The following is a 23,459-nucleotide window of genomic DNA, read 5'->3' as shown; positions in this document are numbered from 1 at the left end:
ATCATTTACAAAGACTAAATTTGTCCTTGGCCATCATTATTAAAGTCCCTATAAAGTCAACATAAAGGTCTACTAAATTGACTATTAAACTCAAACTCATGAATTAATCGCCCAGCTCTACCTCGACCACGTGGCGATGATGATGATGGCTTAATTTTTGGACCGTATAGCAGACTTTTACGCGCGTTCCACTTTTTCATTTGAGGTCAGTGCACGCAATCCATACGTTCTTCAATTTTCTCCTCTGTCGGATGGCGCGAGTCCCCCCAGCGCTCTTCTTCCGACGAGCCCCCTTCTCGGCTAATTAACTTCCCGTTTCAGGCTCTCTCCCCTGTCAGCCGCATTCCTTATGCTCTCACCTTGTGCTTCCATCATCATGTCAAGGGTGCTACTTTCCCATTTTTGCTGTCATTTTTTTCAATTTCGAGTTGTCCTGGAAAAGATTGAGGTAACGTTGCTTTTGAACCCGTGCTATTTGACGAGAAAAAAATTGTAATATGAGAGCCATAAAACATCGCCAGAGAAAAAAGTATCTCTTTGACTGCCAAAAACGTTAAATAACGTTTAGTAAAATCCTATGGGGGAGTGCCAAAGACGTTAAAAGACGTTTGTTTCAAAACAGAGGTGAAACTAACCATTTTCTATTGTTGATTACTGAAAAACGGAATAAGGTAGAAACAATCTTTTTTTTTTCTGATGAAAGATGAGAGTCCAATCTTTCATTTGGCAGTATGTGTGTTTCCATAGTCCAAACAACATTTTCTGTGGACCTTGAAAGATCAGTCAAAATGCTTAATTCTGCTGGCACTGGGGACAACCCGTTTTTGAAAACGTCTGGCAGTCAAAGAGGTATTGATTTCCCCAAGAATAAAGTCTATTACAAGAGAAGTGTCGTGATATTATAAGAGTATGAAAAAAAACATTTACTTTTTAACAGCTTCTTTTCACCACTAATCAACCACCGGAGGTGATTTTTCAATCTATGTCAGTCCCTCCCCCCCCCCCTTCGTTGCTTGGGATTGAGGTCTGACGAGTGCCCGGCCATCTGGGCGGGAGAGCGAGTGGCGAGGAGGAGGAGAAGAAGAAGAAGCACCCAGAAAAAAGAAAAAGAGAAAAAAAAGCATCAAGCGCGGGGCTGTGTCCCAGATAACTGGGAGATTATCATCAATGCAGCGAACGAGATCAGCAGATGGAGTGGGACGCGACTTTGCTAGAGTGAAACGAGTCGTGAGCGGCGTGCGCGGGTTTTCGAGGAGACGCATATGTTTGGCTTTGTGGATGGAGACTGCACACTTCATTAGGGGCTCTGATTTTTTTTTATTTGTTTTTTGTTTTTCCTCTCACAAAAATTGCTAGCTAATTAAAAATGGCTAACACCGCTAGTTATATGGACTCTGCCTTATAAAAGCACACGCATTCATTCACTGATAACCACAGATACTACACTGTAGAATGTGCGCATGGTGACCTCAAGTGGATGAAAATAATACAGACACTCTCACGTGCATATTTTGTGTTTTATATGCACAAAGATGTAAATTATTATTTTTTTAATTCTTTGTTAGCTATTGAACAACATGGATTGAAAAGTAACATCCCACCCCCAACAGCTCTCTCGCACTCATTTCTTGCGATAAGTACTTGCACATACCTCGGGTCAAAAGTTTCCAAGTTTTTTTTTTTCTCTGACTGAATCTTTCGCCTTTTGCGTTTCCCCAGTGAACGGCGCTCCGTGGTCCAGCGAGGGTCCGAGGCGCAACAGCCACACCTTCAACTGCCGAATGCTGGTCAACCCGCACAGCGAGAGCCCGGAGCAGGCGCACGAACACGAGCCGCAGCAGCAGAAGTACGAGACCATGCAGTGCTTCGCCGTGTCGGAGCCCAAGTCCATCAAGGAGGAAGGCGACGGTACGCAAACGCACGCGGCGGTGACGTTCGCAAGCAAACGAATCATGTCAGTCGGGTGCGGCTTGTATGTGGAACAAACGCGAGTATTGCCCAAATTTAGCTAGCACGGCTTATAGTCGGGTGCGCTTTATAGTCCAGAAATTACTGTTAATTGCACAATGGAAAATTATGTAAATAAATACATAAATAAGTATGATTTTTAGAATTTTCGTACAATCGATTTTAAATGTAAAATTTGCTTTGCAGCTTCCATTCCATCACCGTCTTAAAATAATGGCCTAAGTCGTATTTTGACTTTTCTTTTTAAATTTTATTAAACATCTCCGGATGCTGCCCACCTCTGCTAAAATCAGCAATATCCTTAATTTAAACATATCATTCAATTGTACCTCTGAAATTAAATAATTTATGCATAAATCAGTATTTGGTTCACTTTGTTTGTTTTTTTAAATAACTTTGCTTAGATATATAAATATATATATATATATATTATTTATTTATTTATATATATATATATATATATATATATATATATATATATATATATATATATATATATATATATATATATATATATATTATTTATTTATTTTTATTATTATTTATTTATTTATTTTTATTAATGTATTGATCAATATTTTATGATAATTGTAGCACTGTCATAGTGGTAATTTTAACTTTTTTTTTAAAATTCAAATGTAAGTATTTGCTTTACAGCTATTGTTTTAACCACCTTGGCATTGATCTTTATCAAGAGACAACAAAATGGTAAAAAATAGTCATAATTTTATTTGATTGATTTTAAATATATAGTATAGAAAAACTCAAAACACTATTTAAAAGTGGGGAAAGCAGGTGAGTTGAAAAGCTACATAAGTTCACTCACAAACACACACACGCACACACTGACACTCAAAGGTCATCACTTCCTTTGCCAACCATAGCTTCTCCTCCTCATGAAAGACGAGGGGGGGTGTTGGGGGTGCGCTCTGCTCCCTATCCTCATTAATAACCCTATTAATGATGCAGCCTGGGAATAACATGCATTTCATTTTCTTGCCCCCCCCCCCTCTCTCCATCATCCTCCCCCCTTCCTTGGTGCTTTCAATATCCAACTATATATATACGTCCTCATCTCCGCCATCAGACTTCCAGTCGTGCCTGATCTGTGTGGCTCGCCGGGTCCCCATGAAGGAGAGGCCCATGATGCCCACGCACGAGAGCTTCACCACACGCCAAGACCTGCAAGGTACCGAGCGAAGCGCCGACCACTAGGCCACCGCGCTGCCCTCGACACTTAACGCACTAGTCCAATTACAGCCGCATCGGGTACACAAGCGCAGACTTAACGAGATCCATTAGCCTGACAGATGGCATGACCTGGTTTCTCAGTTGAAGCGCATTAGAGTGTACCAGGTGTGCCTAATGTTGTGGCCTTTGACTAAAAGCTTGTGAAGTCCTGCTGACATTTCAAGAAATAATTAGAGATGCTTGATTCCACTTTTTTTCCCCCCCAGACCGATACCAGTGCGAGTACTCGACTGGTGAAGAGTCACAGATACCAAGTACTGAGACCACTAGTACTTTTCATTCATAAAATTTCCAAAATAAAAATAATGATATTTAATGTTAGAGAAAGACCTATATATATCCCAGTATAGAATTTTTCCATAAAATGGCATGAAATTAATAGCAATTTTCTAAAAAAATAAAATAAAATTAGATCAAACCAAATCACACAATAACAGTCATCCATGATAACAATATTAAAATTCACTCAAATAAATTGACTTAATACTGAACAATTGATTTAAAAAAAAAAGAAGCTTCAATCTGTTTAATGCCGCTCCCAGTTGAAGTTTACAGTCAGAATAAGCAGAAACAAAGAATCACACATGAGCAGTATATTTAAAACGAACACATGGCTTTGACTTAGCATTACGCTAAGCACACGTTACTAACAAACAGTGCCAAAACCATTGACAAGCTAACAGTTAGCATCAATAGTTGCCGTTACGGTTGCGAGCATGGTCACAAGATGAATTCAACTTGTAATTGATATTACGGAGAAGAAAAAAATCTCAATTAATTCATGTTTTCCACGTCTGCTGTTTTGAAGGCAAGATAACCTCCCTGGATACCAGCCTGCTGCGGGCCTCAATGAAGCCGGGCTGGGAGGACCTGGTGCGTCGTTGCATCCAACGCTTTCACCTGCAAAACGATGGCGAGATGTCTTTCGCCAAGCGGCATCAGCAAGAAGGTAAATGACGCTCGCCGGGGATGTTTTTGCTTGACGAGATTGTACACACCGCTTTTCTTTTTTCAGTGCTCCGCCACGGCCAGGCGTTCAGCCCCATCTACCGCTTCTCCCTCTCGGACGGAACCATTGTGTCGGCACACACCAAGAGCAAACTGGTGCGCTCGCACGCCACCAACGAGCCTCAGCTTTACATGTCGCTGCACATTCTCCAGAGGTATGTTCCAAAGCAGCAACTTTTTTCCCGCAGCTGGCTGCTTTAATGAGGTGCCATAAACGCCGCTGTGTGTTGTTGTTTGGCCTCCAGGGAGCAGACGGTGTGCGGCATGGGCCAGGACACGGGTCCCGGCGCCCAGGCCACGGGCATGGCTCCCAAGCCCACCAACCCCTCCACCCCCTCCATGACTCCTCCAACCCCGGGCAGCTTGCCAGGCGCAGGACCTCAGGGCCAGGACATCAGCAACAGCACGCCTTTCTCGCCGCCGGGCCCCGCCGGCCCCAGGGAGCCGGCGGCCATGGGGGGACACATGCAGGGCTACCGCTACGGCTGCCCCCCGCCGCACAGCCACGCGGGGGGGATGCAGCCACCCCAGCAGGGCCAGAACTGGAGAATGAACAGTCCCTCCCGCGCCAGCCCCAGCCCGGTGGGCGGCCCGCATCCGCCGCAACAGAACTGCATGCTCTCCCCCAGGCATCGCGGCAGCCCCGGGGGGGCGGCCAGCCCACGCGTCGGCCTCCACTCTCCCTCCCCGGTGGGCATGGGTGGCGGCTCGGCGGGCAACCATGGCAGCGGCTACACTAGCAGCTCTCTGTCAGCCCTCCAGGCGCTCAGCGAGTGTCACGGAGTCGGGCACGGGCACACGCTGGGGTCTCCAGATCGGAGGATAGGCTCCCCGGTGAGCGTCCCGCCAGGATCGGGGACTCATCCCATGTCCAGACCGGGACCGGGATCCGCGGACTCTTTCGAAGCGGGGCAGGGCGGACACACGGCGGGCCCGGCGGATAACAACCCGGCCGACGCAAAAGACGAGCGCGAGGACGACGCTCACGCTCGTCTTCACGACAACAAAAGCCACACCAAGCTACTGCAGCTGCTCACCACCAAACCCGAGCCCCTGGAGTTGCCGTTGTCCCCCAACGCGGGTGGCGACGGGAAAGAAGCGGCCGGGGTCCGCGGCGCGCTCCCCGGAGCGACGACGCACGCCACACCCCTCAAGGAGAGACATAAGATCCTCCACCAGCTGCTCCAGAACAGCACGTCGCCCGTGGACCTGGCCAAGCTCACCGCCGAGGCCACCGGGAAGGAGCCGGGCCAGGAGCAAGGCCAGGCTGCTGCCGGCGCCGACGGCGCCCCCAAGCAGGAGCCCCTCAGCCCCAAGAAGAAGGACAACGCTCTGCTGCGCTATCTGCTGGACAAGGACGACGGCGGTCTGAAGGACAAGGTGCCCAAGCTCGAGCCCGGGGAGGTGAAGGCGGAAGGGGGCAAACACCCGCTCGTCAAAACCGAGAAACCCGACGTCGGCTACGATCAAGCTGAACAGGTCAGTTTCATTTGTTGTTGTTGCTTTCTGCTCAGGCTACACATACAAACTTAAGTTAGCTTTTTTTTCTTTTTCTTTTTTAATCAAGGGGGTTTTGAGTAAATATACCTCACGAATATATGCTGTTTACTTTATTACAAAATACATATTGTAACAACAAATACTCCATATATATTTTTAAAGCATAATACCGGTATTTAAAAGCTAAACAAAAACAAATGATTTTCTAAAAAAATCCGTTTTGATTGAGGTGAATTTTAAAAAACAAAAGTCAAAAACAAATTATAAATGAAAAATCCCAAACTATTACAACCTGGTCCACGATTGATTCTTTGACTCAACCCAAGGTCACGCAATAAGACATTCAAATATGTTTGTAATGAGGACTAGTGGCCGCTGCCAAGTTCCAGTTTCCAAAAGTGCCTTTTCCACAGCCCGTCGAGCCCCTTTTACATTGTGTGTGCGTATGCAGCGCATGCAATCAGATCACCGACTGCCCGTAGTGGGATGGAAGCGCTCCAGTTATGGCAGAAAACTCACTTTTGTCGAATCCTGGCAAGTTCCGGTCATTTTTTTTTTTCTTAACTACAGGTGTCGCGACCAAAAAGCACGATATCTTTAAAGACTTGGTTTGGCGGCGCGAGCAAAGGGAAGCTGCGTCCCACCCACTTCAAACGACTGTGACATTTGGAAGGAGCCCCCGCGGCGCTCCGGCCATTTGATCCCTGCTCGCGTTTGGCCCGGGAATCTGCGGGTTTGGCAGCCAGCTCGGGTCATGGCTGGCTCTCAAAGAAAGGAAGAAGGGGAAAGTGAAGGGAGGGGAGGGGATCTGGAATGGACACGGAGAGTGTTGCTGGTGAAATTTCAATTGCTATGTCCTGCATCAGGGGTGGGCAAAGTGTGGCCCAGGGGCCACATACCAGTACATGCGCACAACATTCTTTCATCCGGCCCCGCTGAGCGTTTACAGTCCTGTAGTATTGTTGTATTCATTTGTCTTTTCATTTTTTTTTAAGTTTGATTAAAATGCATTCTTTCTTTAATAATGTATTTATTTAAAAAATACAATAAACAGTTTAAGTTTATTTTTTTTTACAATTAGATTTAGACTCGGTTTAGCAAATTAATTATTTTGGAAAATCAATTGAATCTCTTATCTTATTTGGAATTCAAAATTGCCTAAATGGTTGTAATTTCAACTTCCCACAAGTACATTTATGTATTTATTTATTTATCTATTTATTATTAGTCCTCCGTGAAATCAAAATCAAAAATCTGATTTTTTTACTTTTTAAGACAATATCAATATTTTGGGCTATTTTCTGACGTTACGGACCAAACCATTAACTGAATCCTCATTCTTTTATGTATGTGCACTGTCAATTTAATTAAATAGAATCTAAATAAATACAAGAATTCTACACATACAACAACATTTTAAAATATTTGTTACAAATAGTGAAAGGAGTGATTATTATTAAAATCAAAATTCAAAACAAATTTAGAGTTTACAGTAAGCATTTTTTTTTCATTAGGTAATTACATATATTTTTTAATAATATATTTTTATAAAGCAATAATGTTACTGAAATAAGAAAAAACAATTTCATATAAGCATTTAACATTTTTAATGCATTTATTATAATTCAATACATGATCAAAAATAATACAGTTTAAAAAAGTGAAAATGATTATGATATATGATTACTATCTTGCATACACATTTGGCCTCGTCTACAAAAAACCTGGTCCGCCTGTCTGTCTATTTTAAAAATAGAAATGTGGCCCTTGAGTACAAACGTTTACACAGAATTTCTGTCAGTTTGGACTTTTAAATGGAACAAACATGCTTTGTAGAGCGTGTTTGTTAAAGGGTTACAATGTGGAGGAGGGTCCTAAAATCGGGTCAGATCATGTGCTGCATTGATTGAGCTCAAGTAGATAGAAAATGCCGTTTCTGAATGATGCCATCAGTTTGTGCCCTCCAGCTCAAAAGCTCTCTGGTTATATAGAAGGGCAACGACCCGTCACATGCCAGAAAGTGCACAACTACACTACAAAAATACACATGTAACTAGGATTAAATATCTCCTACCTGTATATGGGAAAGGAGAGCCTCGGGGTTTACTGAATGCTGGGGAAACCGTAAACATTTCGTTTTGTTTACAATGACAATAAAGGCAATTTCGGATTATGGTTGGAATTAACACCGACAATAATAATTCTCATGCAGCAGCTGCTGTGGGCCACCACTCGCGCCCAGACACTCGCGCACAGAATTGCTGACGTCACACTGCAAAGCCCCCGCCTCTTTTAAGGCACATCCCTAACACAGACGCTACAATCCATACGTATTTTCTCTACATTTCAAAACGAGGAGTGTATGTTGGGGGCGCTCGGATAATAGGGCCCCGCCCGTAGCATGGGAACAAAGAGGTGGCGAGACACGGGGAGATGCACATAGCCCCAGGAGAGCCCAGCCTCGGCAGGCGGGAGTGAACACGATGAGCCATATGCTGCTGCCGTGTGCTCGCCGCTGCCATGGTGATAGTGGCGAGGAGAGAACCACTTAGAAATAGAGCCGAGAGCCACGCTTTGTTTTACGCTGCATCGGGTATGATGGGAGGAATACGTCGCTGCTTGGCCACCCCTGAACCCCTGACCTCAACCCTATTGAGAACCTGCAAAAACATCCTTAGAATGAATGGTGGGCAAAATTTGATTTATTTCTTTAATTTGACCTGTTACAGTATCAAGAAGGGTTACTGGATACTTACTGAATTGTGTTCTACCCATAATCCATCGGTTAATTGAGTAATTAGTTAAAACGAGAGATAGACTGATATGTTTTTTTTCAGGGCTGATACCGATTATTAGTAGTCGAGGAGGCCGATGGCCGATATTCATTTTCAGGATTTTTTTTTTTTTTCAAATCTTAGACAATTGTCATCCTTTTAAATTTCTAACAAAACGTTAGGGAGCTCCCAAGGTTATCAGTATGTCTTAAAAAGTACCATACCTCCCTATAGTTTTCTACAGTAAATATTATTTTCCCAAATTTCAAACACAACTTTCTCAACCAAATTTTTTTTTTGTTTGATATGGTATTAAAAAAAGAACACAGTAAAAACATTTTGAACATGCAAGCACAAAACTCAACCGTACCTGATGTATTATAATTCCTTCTTCTTCTTCTTTGGGGTTTATTTGTAGTTGGCAAATCAGACAAATGATACACTGCCATCTAGCGGTGGGTTTCCGTATTGCGCCTATATTGAATTTTTGTTTTAGCTTGTAACTAGACAAACAATCTGCTAGTGACAGCTTGTATTTTGAAAGACTTGATACATTTATGATCATTGTTTTTTTTTATTATTATTATTATTATGGTGGTGTTAGAAGCTAATGTAATTGGTGAGAATTTGCCCTATTAAGGAAAATAAAACAAAAAGCCCTACACCTATGTCTGTCTTTCAAGTATGCGGTACGTGTAGAAGATGTGGACTATTCCCCTTTCTCGCAGAATGTCTGTGTGTGTGCGCGCGTGTGTTTTTTTTTGTGACGGACCCTGTGACGACTTCATTATCCAGCGAGTGGGCTGCTGGTGAATGGCTGCTCGGCCATGTGTGAACGATGACTACTCGATTCAGGGGGTGGGGGTGGGGGGGGGTCTAACCTCACCCACTGCTCTCTCGCCCACTCGTGTCACCCCCTACACACATCCTCCCTCCCTACTGTAGTGCTCATGATTGTTTGAGAGCTGAATTATTGATGCAGGGACTACATGTGAAATCAGAGCAGAGTTGACTTGTGGCGAAAGGCAGCGGGGGAACATTACGGGTGCGTGCGCGTCGAGTGTGTGACTGACTGTGTGTTAATTTTCCACTGTCATCAACTTTGACCGACATGAGAGAAAGCACCCCCCACCCACCCTCGTGACATGGCCTCACTGGCCAAAATTCCCACTTTGACATGGCAGCTTCCTTCCGCCAAATAAGCTAAAATCCAAACAGTGGTTGATCTCTTGAATTAAAGCAAAACATGTTCATTCGTTGTCAAGATATTTTCTCCCCATCAGGTAGAATTACACCTTGTGTATTTAAAACAATAGCCTTGGCTTTTTCCAACCTTTTAAGCAACAAATTGGAAACAAACATTTCATGTGTATTACGACTAATAGTTGCAGCGTTATTCTGAATTTCCCTTGTTCTTTCCACTGCGTTTTTGCAGCGCACCCTGGCTGTTCCTGCACAGGATGCGGATCGCGTTACACCGCTGCCTTGAAAACGGGCAGAGATTGATAGAAAGAGGAGCCATTAAGTGTAAAAGCAAAGCGGTGTGGCCAAGAGAATAGAAAGTGAAAGGGGGGGAGGGACGAGGGAGGGAGGAAGGGATGCGAGTGAGAGTGTACAGGAGCATTACATCATTCCTGACCTCATTAGGGCTTTTCACTGTCTCACCCCCCTCCACACTGACTGTAGCACTCTTGTATATCCTGTGCGCTCGCCACCAGATGAAAATGTTATACCATGGCCAAAATGATGACAATTATCTGGATTATCATGCTATTGCGAAATGGGGAGAAAAAAAATCATCACAGGTACACTCTTCTTGTTGTGCTGTTTTTGACCACCATTCACGACTACTCACTTAAAACACACAAGAGTGGCTAACCAAAGCTAACACGGCATACACGTCACTCACCAGGCCCTATTTTTGGTTGAATGGGTTAAATGTTTTGTTTTATTGCTTTATTTGGTTTGTTATTACCTAATTGGCTGTGTTGGAAATAATGGCATTCAAAAATAAAGGTATTAAAATGAATGACTTTTTTCAAATGCAACTGGAAAATATCATTGCTAGAAAGTATGTACCAATTAATTGGAAATTCTGTTTTCAATGTTACCTTTTTATTTATTTTCTTTTGGGGTGGGGGGTTGTTATTACCTAATTAGCAGTGTTGAAAATAATGGCATTCAAAAATAACTTTATTCAAATTGACTTTTTCAAATGCAACCAGAAAATATTATTGCTTTAAAGTATGTACCAATTATCTGGAAATTTTCATTATTTTATGTAATGCTTATATATGCAACTGCTCAATAAAACCTGCTAAAATAACAGGTTTTTATTTTATTTTTTTACTTATTTGAAGGTTTTTGTCATAATTACCTACCCCGGTAGCTAATTACATTTATGTAGGAGTAATTCAATTACTTTTTGGGGAAAGCAATTTGTAACTATAACTAATTACTTTTTTTTTTCCGCCCATCACTGTTAATTGTCAAAAACAGCCGTTTTCACCAAGTCTCCATCCGCTGCACTCTGGTGGCCACATGCAACGTTTGCAATTGATTTACGATTACCTCAGGCTCTCCCGCCTCTCCATGTCTTCAAATTTCTCGAGTGTCATCCATCTCCTTCTCCCGTGTGTGCAGTCGTCGGAGCTGGATGACATCTTGAACGACCTGCAAAATGCCCAGCCGCAGCTGTTCTGCGAGCCGCGGCCCGTCTCGCTGCCCAGCCCCATGGACAAGCAGAACATCATCAACGACATCCTGCAGATGTCCGAGAACAGCCCGGCGGCGGCGGCGGCGGCGGCGGCGCAGCATCCGCAGCACAAGAATGTTACCGGCGGCATGGGGCCAACTAGTGAGTACCAAAGCACAGTCATTGCCACTGTCGGCAGCAAAAGTCCTCACACTCTGCAAAATAAACACTCAAGTAGATTACAGACAGCTGCGGAATCTACCTTGAGTACACTAAACAAGTGTTTGATCATGCATCTATGCTAGCAGCATATAGTGACAGAACGATTGATGCTACTGTAGTGGAATGCTTGCTCCCTCTAATGGTAAATGAAAGAATCACAGGATTAAAATTTTCAAACGTAATGTTTCTGTGGTTAAAACATTTTTTTGTAGTGCAGTACACTTACAATTGCAATCGCAATTTCGAAACTGTTTTGCAAAAATAAAATTACAAAAAAAATGTAGGTACATTTATGGCTGGGCGATTGTGTAAAAAAAAAAAAAATCACTTAATATTTTTTATTGCTATTGAAATTGCGATTAATATACAGGCTTATTCATTGATTTGAAAACATTGTATTTCTTCAACTACCAAAGCACAACTTTAAATAAGTATAACATGACCACAAATGTAAAATAATAATACATTAAAATAATAATTTAAAAAAATCAAATACTAGGAGTTGAAGAAGAAAGTTGCGATTGAGTGTTAATATAAATCATTTTTTACAAATCACGAAATATATTATTTGAAGGAACATCACACATGGAGCTCGATGCTAATTTTCTCTTAGCCTGTCAATGGGATTTTACATTATCTTTAGCATTAGAACTTGTGATGTTTAAAAAAAAAAAAAAAAAAACAACTACAATAAAAAGTTTACAATGTGTGTAATTGATTTTGTTCTGTGGCTGAAGTATTCAGCATTGTTGCTCATTCATCCTCCGTTACAGATTTCGGGGGCGTGCGGCCGGGCCCGCCGGGCAGGGGTGGTCCAGCGAGGACCGTGTCGCTGGAGATGAATGCGTCACCGCAGTACCCCATGAGGACCACCAGCCCGTACACACTAGTTCAACAACAGCAACAGCAGCAGCAGCAAAGCATGGTGGGAGGACACGGCATGATGGCGAGCCAGGCCAACATGGTCGTCCCAGGTGTGTCGTCAGAACCATCCATTTTGTAGATGGAGATTTTGACAACTTTCACATACGCTATTCGGCTTAGAACCGAGGACCTCCGCTCACTGTCACGCTCTTCTCCATCCAGGACTCATGGGTCCTCGGCCAGGGATGCAGCAGCAGCAGGAAGGCTGGGCGGGCTCAGCCTCGGCTGCACAGCTGGCCCAGGGTCGGATGGGTCCCGGCGGCGCCCCCATGAGGCCAGGCGGCCAGCCAGGGCCTCGGCAAATGCTCCAGACTGCCATGATGCCTAACGGTGAGAATACGTGCTGGGCGGCTCCACTCACGCACACACTATGAAGACCGACATTTTCTTTGAATTGCCAATAGGTCCATCTAGGTGTGTTAGTGGATCATTTAGTTTCTGAATTGGGTTCATTGAAATGTATCTACAGTAATCTCCTATCAGTGATCAGTTATCTGCAGGTTTAGGGACAGAGTCTTGCTGTAAATAGTGAAAAACGGCCAGTAATTGACATCTCCTTTAAAATGGTTATTATAGTTCAAAACTTTAAAAAAAAAAATGCTACCAAAGATGTCTTCTTGTCAACATGCTTAAAAATGGCTAATTTTATGTTAGCTCGGGCTCTGGCACCCTCTTGTGGCGGCTTTGTGTATGAGGATAGGTTCTTCAGGAAAAAACAAAAGAGCTCGGTGAATAGTGAACTGTGAACTGTGAATAAAGCAAACATTCTCTGTAACAGAAGTAAATCAACAATTCTATATGCGCGTTTCACATCTATTGATGTATTTGACCAATGAATTGGTTGATTAAGATAAACTATTTTAAAAACACTTTTTTTCTTTAGCCCCCTCTACAAATGACCTGTCCTATGTCTGTTTCAATCAGCAACTTTGACCCTTGAACAAAAGTGACTCTGTGAAAAACACTTTTTCGCAATGAAATGAATAACATTACATAACGGAGCATGACAACATATTCTTACATGCCTGCGCAAACGTATTCCTCACATCAACTGTCAGGAACCTTCTAATCTGCGTTCACCTATAGTATTTTTTATTTTTTTTTGTCCCCCTTTAGCGCAAGCTGACATGGACATCAGTATGGTCGGCCACTTCTCCCAGCAACAGCAGCAGCAGGCTCCGCCCAATCAGACGGCGCCGTGGCCGGACAGCATGATGCCCATTGAGCAGACGGCTTTCGTCAACCAGAACAGGTACCAAAAATAATTGAAAAATGATTAGACGTAATTAGTCTAAACACACCCCCTATGGCCAGGTCGCTGCACCCGAATCCTCAGGAGGACTTGCTGTGTAGCATTGGCCTCGGTGGGGGCGAAGGGGGTCCGGTGGACGAGGGGGCCCTCATGTCTCAGCTCTACACAGCACTGAAGGATTTCGACGGCCTGGAAGAGCTGGACCGGGCGCTCGGCATCCCTGCTTTGATAGAACAGGTGAGCTCAAAGTTCCCCTACTGTGATATGATATAAATAACAATTTAAAAACCTACAAAAGTGAACCACGATCTACACAGCTCCCCTGAATGTCCTCGTTTTCGCTTTGCCACGACCGTTTTCAGAACCAGACGCTAGACCAGGACCAGTTCCCGCAGGACCCCTCCTCCATGATGCTGGAGCAGAAGCCACCCATGTACGCCCAGCAGCAGTTTGGCCCGCCCCCGTCCCACATGGCGCAGCGGGGCTACCCCGGCGCGCCCATGCAGGAGCCGGCCTTCCACCCCATGGCCGGCCAGATGGCGCCGCGTCCCGGGTACCCAATGATGAGGATGCCGACCCGGGCGGGACTCCGGCCCGGCGGGGTGGTGCCCAACCAGCCCAACGCGCTGCGGCTGCAGCTCCAACACCGGCTACAGTTACAGCAGGTTAGTAATATTAATATTATTATTATTATTGACCTTAATCATCTTTAAAATATATTGTAACGTGTTTAATTAATTTAAATACAATTGACGTAAAAGCATTGCTGTCCATGCTTTGTTACATACAATGTTGTGCAAAGGAGTCACTAACACAATTTAGCATTAATAAATGTGACAAAAATATATTTGTGGGGGCTGGTGACTAGTTGTAATTTTACAATGAGCTACGAGTTTCAAATACCAGTTGAAAAATGTGCTGTTTCCGTCACCAATGTCCAACATGAAACACTAATGCCATCAAGTGGCAAAAAAATTGCCTCAATGTTTCACACTCCTTTTAACTGCTTGTTATAGCTTTTTAACTTCAAATAACTTGAGAGATATAATTTTGTATTAATTTGTGATTACTTGCGAAAAAAATTATGATTAAAAGTCGTAATCGACTGACAGCCCCAGTGTGTGTGTGTTTGTGTTTGTGCGCGAGTGTGTGTATATGCAGAATGACGTGTGCATTAATTTAATTTTAAGTTGCATTAAAAAGCATTCAATTAGATTTGCTGATACCTGCAGAAATCCTGTATTAAAACCAATGTTACACATTTGGGTCAGAAAATAACCCAAATATAGGACATAAATGGACCGATCCTCTATTTGACCCAACTCTGAGTCAAGGAATTTGTCATTTAGTGTAAAACAACCCAGAAAGTTGGGTCAAATTGACCCATAAAGTGGATCGGTCCGTAATTGGGTTACTTTTGACCCAACTATTTTTAGAGTGTACGTTTGGCTTTCTTCAGATCGCTTGTGATGATCTGTTTGTGCTATCGCTTCCCTCCCTTCCAATCAGAACCGACAGCCAATGATGACTCCGATGAGTAGCGTGTCAAATGTGAACCTACCTCTACGATCCAACGCTCCCAATCAGGTAAGCCATCAATCCGGAACTCCCCAAAGCCCACCCCCACTGGAGAACCCCGGGCCAACCTCTGCGATCTTCCCCAGGGAACCATCAACGCCCAGATGCTGGCGCAGCGTCAGCGCGAGCTGCTGAGCAACCACCTGCGACAACGGCAGCAACAGCATCAGCAGGTCCAGCAGCAGCAGCAGCAGCAGCAGCGGAGCATGGCTATGCGGGCGCAGGGCCTCAACCTGCCGCCCAACATGAGCAGCCCGAGGATCCCCCAGGCCAACCCCCAGCAGTTCCCCTACCCGCCCAGCTACGGTACCGGTACAGGCCTGGCCTCGTCACCTCCGCCTAGCAGCCCCTTCTCCTCCTCCTCGCCTCTCTCCTCCCCCAGCCTGCCGTCTCTCCCCGCCAACCCTCAGCTGCACTTGCATGGCACGTCCTCCTCTTCCTCCTCCACCTCCTCCTCCTCCTCCTCCCAGCAGATGATGATGGGAAACACAAACATGATGGGCGGACAGTACGGGGCCGTACTCAGCCCCCAAATGCAGCACAGTGCCTTTCAGTTTCCCAACTCAGGTACTGCTCCCGCTAACCCCCGATCCCCAACACGCAAACACGCAGCTCACATCAAGTCCCCTTTTCTGTATGTGGGTGTGTGTGCGCACCATCAAATCACCAAGGTTGTTAGAGTTCACAAAAACTAACAAAATAACTTCAACTTTCCATTTTTGTTAACAAAATAACACAAACAAAAATGCTTATTTTTTTAATATTATTTTTTTTATGTATTTTTTTACACATTTAAATAACATTTTTAATCTTTCACCAGTCAAATACTTCATTTATTAAAAAAAATAAAACTAGAATGAAGCCTTTTAAAAATTAAAAATAAACAAACCTGCTCTGAGAACGAATTTAAGTTAATTTGAAAAATTCAAAATGCAACTATAATGAAAAATCCATAACTATTATTCCCTTCAAATCAAAATGGCCGCCTTTCTGTTCAGTTTTGGACATGTCATGTTATAATCGACATATGCGCCTAATTTTGCCAATCAGAAAACCCCAAACTTATCTTCTGGCTGACTTACAATTCAGTTTTGACCGTTTTTTTTTTTTTTTTTTTCAAAACTGTCCGGGTTTGATTGAATATTGGTGTCATGTTTGGAACCCCTAAAATACATTAACATCCTTTTTGACCAGGAGACACACATTTGCAAGAATGTGTGAGTTTTTAGGAATGTTGAGACGCTTAAAAAGTAAATGATGTCATGGATTCCAAAAGCAGCAGCACACTAAAAGTTGAGCTGGTTATACACTTTTTGTCCACCTGAGGGCGCACTAACCACAGAACTTAAGTTCCACTGTAAATCATGATGAGCATCTACTCCTGTATTAACCATTTAACTAACCTTGTTTTTCAAAAAAAGAGTTTCACAACAATTGTAGTTATGCCGTAAACCTTATGGACGTGTCTTATCATAAATATTCATATTTGTCCATGCAGAGTCCATTTTCCTCTCTGATCTCATCGCTTCCTTCCTCGCTTGCAGTAAACATCCCCAATTCCCACTTGAAATGCATTTAATGACACACCATTTCCCGCCCCCACACACACACACACACACACACACACACACACACACACACACTGTGGACACAGGTATGAGCCAGCAGGCAGAGGGCGGCTTCGGGGGTCCCGGTGCGCCGTCCAGCCCCCTGCTGTCCCCGCGGGTGGCGCACGCCCAGCAATCCCCCATGATGCAGCAGGGCCCGGGCGGTGCCCCTTTCCAGGGCTCGCCCGACATCAACGGCTGGACGCAGGGCAACGTGGCAGGGAGCAGGTACGGACACAAAAAAAAAAAAAAAATACAAAAAAGCTTTTAATTTGGAGGGGGGGGGGGGGAAAGCGCCTTTTGTGATTTCCGGTCCTTCCCTTGTCAGTATGTTCTCACAGCAGCAGTCGTCCCCTCAGTTCACGCAGCAGCAGCAGCAGAATAACGGCAGCATGTACAACGGCGTCCCCGGAATGGGACAAATGGGCCAGATGGGCGTCACGTCCATGTCCTCGCCCGGCTTGCCCTCCATGGGACAAGAGCAGGTAAAATCGGGCCCACTTCAAATGCACAAATTCCATGTCGGACGGCCTCACAGACACCGGGAGAAAGTTCAAAAATAGAAATAGCTTGAACCTTAAACACGTCATTTCAATCTCATCGTACAAGTTGGTCGTTACAATAAGCAATAATAAACATAATAAAGTGAAGTAGGGCTGAATGATTTTTCATTATTCTGATTTAATATGTGGTTATTTTTGCAATTTATTTTTGTCTTACCCTTTGAACGTATCTAGATGCTATATACATAAATACATAAAGTAAAGTCTACTGACTACAATGGAGCCATTTTTTTTTCCAAACTGCAGCCTTTTTCATTTGGAAATTGCATTTTGCTACATTGTGATGCTGATTTGAATTTAATTGTTCAACCCTAAAATGAAGGCTTACTGATCAATTTGATTACAAAAAAAAGTTTTCAAAAAAATGCAAATATCAGGGATGTGATTTTTCCGCTAATTCGCGGAATTACGCTTTTTTTATCTCCCCCCCAAAAAAAAATTTTTTTTTATTTTTTTTGTAGTTCATTGTGTATGCACATGACTCCGACAGATAACATCTTCTGCTATAACAAAGACATTTGTGGTATGCTCTAATATGAGCTACTTTTCATTTGGTCATGATACAATTATTTGTTCATGAAATTTGAACTCTTCAACATTATTTATGTGTTAACTTAGTAATCACATTAGTTAGATATGATGATATTCTCAGTGATAGTTTTTAAAAGCAAAGGCAGTCCAATGTTTTTGAATGTGACTGATTTTGAGTTGACTAAAACTGCCATTTTATATGGGATAGTTCAATATACATTGAAAATTTATGCTGCTGTTTTGTCTATTTCTTTGTCATGTGAGTGAAAACCCATGAGCTCCGGGGGGCTTCGCCCCCCTTGTCCCCCCACCAGGGCACTGCCCTGGACCAAGCTGGGTGCCGGCGGCCCCCAGACCCCCGGCTAAATTTTCAGATAATTTCACATTGGTCAAATCACATCCCTGAAATATGTTTCTCTCTTACCTAATCACATTTTTGTGCTCGTTCTGTAATGTCCTAAACTGCCACAAGATGGTGCCAAATGCCTGTCCAAATAGGGAAGTAGTAAATAATTGTCAAGGAAGTATGTTTAAGTAATGGATATCAACTGATACAGAACTCGTGTTCATACTTTGACGCCGAATGAGGAAAAGCCCATTTTTGACGTACTTCCTACCTCCCACCCTCCGTCGGCCGCCATCCCGCCAGGTGTCGTTAACCGCGGCTTCCCCGCGATGCTTTCAGGACCAATAAAAGCCCATCAATATTTCAGCAGGCGCTGATAACAACACCAGCGTCTGGATTTAACGGACAACAGAAACAAATCGGCACTTAAGATGATGTCAATGATTTATTTACCTTTTGCCCGTTAGTCTGCGTGTTTATGCCGTCAACTGCTTCACAGTCTTTTTTTTTCATTTGTGTTTTTCAGAAATACTGTTGACCCGTATTGAGTTGGACCTCAGCTGAGGAGCAACAACGAAACGAGAAAAAAAGTGTACAAACATGTAAGCGAGCCACAAACCCTCAAAGATGACAAAATACAGGCCAGGCTTCTGTCTGCATTCACCGTAGTGTGACTTACTGTAGGCCCCCGGGTACGAGGGTGGGGGGACCCCCATCTCCCTATCCCTCCTCCCCAATCCCCTCAAGCCCTGATGAATGTATTCCTCTCAGCGGACTGCGGCTATTTACAATCTCATCTCAAATATTTCCACAACAACAACAACAAAAAAGCAGAAAAACCTGACCGACTTTACCGGGTTTGCCTTTTTCGAGCTGTTCCGACGATTATTATTATTATTATTATTTTTTGGGGGAGGGAGGGAGGGAGGAGGGGACTGCAGAAGAAGAAAGATTTGAGGTTTATATAGTGTATTAAATTAAGTTTTATTTTTCTGTATAGATTCCGTTTTAATAAGAATAATTCCTGTAGATGGCTTTATCCTCGTAGCAGCCGAGACTTCAAAAGGCTATAATTAAAAACAAATAAAATTTTAAAAAAAATGTCCAAATTGAATGACTTGTGTATATACCAATAAGTAATATCATAGTGTTTTTTTTTTTTTATATTTATTTGATTTTTGGGGGGGAGGGGGGCGCTATTTGCTGACTTGGTTGTATTTTTTTTGTTTTCAGCGCATCCGGTACGGTCGTGGTGTATATATACAGTGTACAGATGATTTTGCTTCCTGCTTCTCTTGCCTTTAGCGTAGAGCACCAAACAAACAAACAAACAAACGTCGAAGTCAACACAGCCATACAGTAACTTTCAATTTGAGCAAAAAAAGAAAAGAAAAGTGCTTTCTATGTTGTCTGGGAAAAAAAAAAAAAAACGCTTCATCCAAGCTGCTAGGTGCATTTTGCTGTCATGTAAACGAGCAATAACTTTTATTTTGTAATTTTTGTACAGTTTCTTAAAGAATTGAAAATAGGGACACTTTTTTTGGCTGCGCGTTTGGATGCAGTGTTAAAATGCCCTCTTTTTTTTTTTTTTTTTTTTTTTTTTTTTTTAAATGCCGTTTGTAACACACACACACACGTTTGAGATTATGCAGCACTGGCGGCTCTTGACAAACTGACTGACAGCCATATTGAAAAGTCCTCAGGCAGCGATTCACCTAAAATGGCGCCCGACTCTTTTGTGCGCCTCACTTTTTTTTATATCGGGTCAATTCCAGGGGTGGGGAACCTGACATATTTCAAAGTTATCTGAAATTACCATTTTAACAATTGGATCATTTTGTTGTTTTTGCATCGTCCCCTTAAAGCGAAATGTATTCGCCAGTGCCTTTCACACGGAACCGTGCCGCATCCCGCAACACCGCAGCCATCACACTTCGGATGTTACAGTACCAAGACGCTTTTGATACGAGCCGGCACTTTTTGCAGAATTTTTTTTCCCCTAATTTGACACTGAAAATTATGTTCACAATCACACCTCGGGACAATTTAGTGTTCAATTATAACCTGCCATGCGTGTCTTTGGAATGTGGGAGGAAAACCCACGCGGGCACAAGGAGAACATGCAAACTGCACCCAGGGAGGCCCAAGCCCGGATTCCATCTCACGTCCTCTTCACTGGGAGGCGGACGTGCTAACCAGTCCACCACCGTGCCGCCCCCCCCTGGGTGAGATCCAAATTTCAAAAATGAAGTCGGGCAATTCAACGAGTTTACAGAACTGACGTTGTTGCCATAAATGTTCATTTAACTCTTTGACTGCCAGACGTTTTCAGAAAAGGGATGCCGTGGGTGCCAGCCGATTTAAGCATTTTGACTGATCTTTCAAGGTCCACAGAAAATTATGTGTTTGGACTATGGAAACACACATGCTACCAAATGAAAGATTGGACTCTCATCTTTTATCAGAAAAAAAAAGTTTGTTTCTACCTTATTCCGTTTTTCAGTAATCAACAATAGAAAATGGTTAGTTTCACCTCTGTTTGGAAACAAACGTCTTTTAACGTCTTTGGCACTCCTCCATAGGATTTTACTAAACGTTATTTAACGTTTTTGGCAGTCAAAGAGTTAAATGTCAAAGCCCGAACCATTAAATATGAGAGAAAATTCTGATTCTTTGTAAATAGAGTATTTATTGGTCCTTTTGAACAAAAAAAAATTTGGGGGGAGGGGGGGGGGCAGGAATCAACTTCCACATCTGACTTTTGATTTGTGTCATATTTGATACATCCGGTCACAATGCTTTCAATTCGTACATTTATAACTGTCAAAAATATAATAATAATAAACAGATATATCAAACATAGTATTTCCACAAATCAGAACGAACATTTCCCACTAATAAGTATTAGGTGTCTCTCTCAATTAGGGCAATCTTGCAAGGTCGCTATAAGCCATTAACTGGGTGATACTGCCCTCTAATGGATTATCCGTGCAATGCATGTCAGATCAAAATGTCTTGAATTTAATATAAGTTTGGTTTTATATGGTTAAATTACTGTTTTGCCCCCCCCCCCCCCAAATAAAAAAGAACGGAGGTTTTTTACAGTGTTTTAAACCTTTGCCTTAGCAAAGCCCATTAGCTTAATGCTAACACCCAATGCAAAACACCATAGACAGGCTAACGATTAGCATCCACGTCAAATGATCGCATTTCCATTCATTTCAATGGAGAAGGAATGATTTGAGACAAATGTTTCTTCTCTCCTTCCTCCATTCTCAACATTTCACACCAAACATAGACTGGATCATGTTTTGTTTTGTTTTAAGTACTCCCCCCCCCCCAAAAAAAAATGGTTCCCCACCCTTTTGATCTGCTGCGACGCAGCATGGATAAAAGCCAAGAAAAAAATCCTCACACCCCTCAATTGAAATTGAGAATTTTTTTTCTGATGATAACACCGATGATGTCAGGTCAACAGGGTCCAATCAGAGACGGCGTTTGTTGAACGCGTCGTAGGCGACCCTCGCCGAGCGCCGTTCCTGATTGTATCAAATGAGACTTCTCGAGCCATTTTCAAGTGTTTTTACCGCAGCCCGTTGCAAAATTGTTTCCAAAGATCGCGTGGAGAAGCCATGTGCAGGTGCAACTATCACTTTTTCCAACCCCCCCCCCCCCCCTGCCCCCCAAAACAGATTTTCCTACTTTGAACGCCCTTTTGTATTGTCTGACAATTTCCTAGAGCTAAAATAATGTTTTAAAAAGAGAAAAAACTAGCAAAATGCCTTAGATCTCGTCCGCTCTTGTATATTATGTGGCCGTGTGTATACATTTGTATCATAATTGTACAAAACCAAGCGGGTGCGACATCATCATCCACAAGGAAGCGCTTTTATGTTCATGTATTATAACAACAGATTTTTTTTCCCCCCAGGAACGCTTCTTTGCTTTTCCACAGCTGGTGTGTGCGTTCGCGTGCGTGTGTTTTCTCCTGCATTGTTCACAAGAATCACACTGTACCCCGCCCCCTCTTTTTTTTTTTTTTTTTTTTTGCACCCCCAAGTGTGTGCGCACGCAAGTGAGTGTGAGAGAGTTTTATGCAAAGTGACATGAAAACACAGGAGACGTTCAAAACCACAGTTATGCAAGTTGTCAACTAATATGGCTTCGCTCATGCTTGTTGCCTTGTAAATAAAGAATTCTGTTATTGAGAGTTTTCACGGCGCTGCCTTTTATTGGTCCATCCAGCAAAAAGAAGTCATACCCGGGGGGGGGGGGTCCAATCAGGTGGTTTATTTCATTGCACTACTAAACTTGTAAATTTGAACTCATTCACTGCCAGCCTGACAAAAAAGGATTTTTGACGTCCATAGCCGTCACTGGCACTGAATGAGTTAAAATTTACAATGGCGAAGAAAAGTTGGCAAAAATTTATGATTTATTGATTGTTTTGCAGGGTCGGATGTCAGACGTGTCTTGTAGAAATACGGAGGATAAAACATTTTTTTTTATTTTTGGTCAATTTTTAAAAAAGCTAATAACTGAATAAAAGGATAAAAATCAGCAAAAATCGGCTGATTTTGTTTTGTTTTTTTGTGTGATGTGTTTGAATGTCATTGGTGTGAATGTGTGATTGTTGTTTTTTTTAGCGTGGCAATTATGATCTAATATCAACCGATTAAATCATAGTAGTGTGTTTAAAAAATAAAAATCTGCCTATTTGTGCTGATTTTAAGAGCTAATAACAAAAACCTGTGATTTTTTTAAACAAAAAAAATTATGTTTTTGTCTAGTTTAGTAATGAGGTTAAAAAAAAAACCTCTTTTTTCGGTGGGGTTGTATGAATGTCTTTACATGTCTAAAGTAGTGTAGAATAAAAAAAATAAAAATAAAAAAGGGTCAAAACCTTTTTTTTTTTTTTTGTCGATTCTAAAAGAACAAATATCGGCCACAGCATTAGATACACATTAAGGGCAAAGTGTAATGACGTCATGAGTGACTTTTTGCCCCTTCATGATGATCCCAAAAGCTAACATTTGTGTTCCAGGTGGGTAGGGGTCTTTCTTGAGATAACATCAAAATTGTTGAGTGGTTGTGGGGGGGGGGGGGGGGGGTGTATATGTAAATGTAGCCTACAAGTTAACAGGGTGGGTTGTCCCTGGTGAGAGAGAGAAAGAGCATTATAAGAGATGCATGAGCCAGGAGCCAATAGGAAAGAGAGAGCATCCTCATCAGCGGATCAA

At 42.8% G+C, this 23,459-nt stretch overlaps 1 protein-coding gene across 4 annotated transcripts in view; it reads left to right on the top strand.

Moving 5' to 3' along the window:
- ncoa2 (nuclear receptor coactivator 2) overlaps positions 1-22,429 on the top strand; it is a 43,025-nt gene extending 20,596 nt beyond the window's left edge. For 2 of the 4 annotated variants that reach the window (XM_077554161.1, XM_077554162.1), the window contains exons 7-22: positions 1,720-1,908; positions 3,056-3,157; positions 4,028-4,168; positions 4,235-4,382; positions 4,473-5,706; positions 11,145-11,358; positions 12,192-12,392; positions 12,505-12,672; positions 13,459-13,594; positions 13,657-13,831; positions 13,957-14,259; positions 15,104-15,181; positions 15,259-15,739; positions 16,827-17,007; positions 17,108-17,264; positions 18,746-22,429. In XM_077554161.1, coding sequence (XP_077410287.1) covers positions 1,720-1,908; positions 3,056-3,157; positions 4,028-4,168; positions 4,235-4,382; positions 4,473-5,706; positions 11,145-11,358; positions 12,192-12,392; positions 12,505-12,672; positions 13,459-13,594; positions 13,657-13,831; positions 13,957-14,259; positions 15,104-15,181; positions 15,259-15,739; positions 16,827-17,007; positions 17,108-17,264; positions 18,746-18,757 — 3,920 coding nt within the window. In that variant the 3' untranslated portion in view covers positions 18,758-22,429. The remainder of the gene's footprint in view (positions 1-1,719; positions 1,909-3,055; positions 3,158-4,027; positions 4,169-4,234; positions 4,383-4,472; positions 5,707-11,144; positions 11,359-12,191; positions 12,393-12,504; positions 12,673-13,458; positions 13,595-13,656; positions 13,832-13,956; positions 14,260-15,103; positions 15,182-15,258; positions 15,740-16,826; positions 17,008-17,107; positions 17,265-18,745) is intronic. The other 2 variants (XM_077554164.1, XM_077554163.1) reach the window with 2 other exon arrangements.
- Positions 22,430-23,459: the final 1,030 nt, after the last annotated feature.

The sequence above is a fragment of the Vanacampus margaritifer genome, chromosome 20 (genome assembly GCF_051991255.1).
Source record: "Vanacampus margaritifer isolate UIUO_Vmar chromosome 20, RoL_Vmar_1.0, whole genome shotgun sequence".
In the NCBI taxonomy this organism is placed as follows: Eukaryota; Metazoa; Chordata; class Actinopteri; order Syngnathiformes; family Syngnathidae; genus Vanacampus; species Vanacampus margaritifer.
Note: the sequence above shows the minus strand (reverse complement) of the source record. Positions and strands in the feature narration are given on the sequence as shown.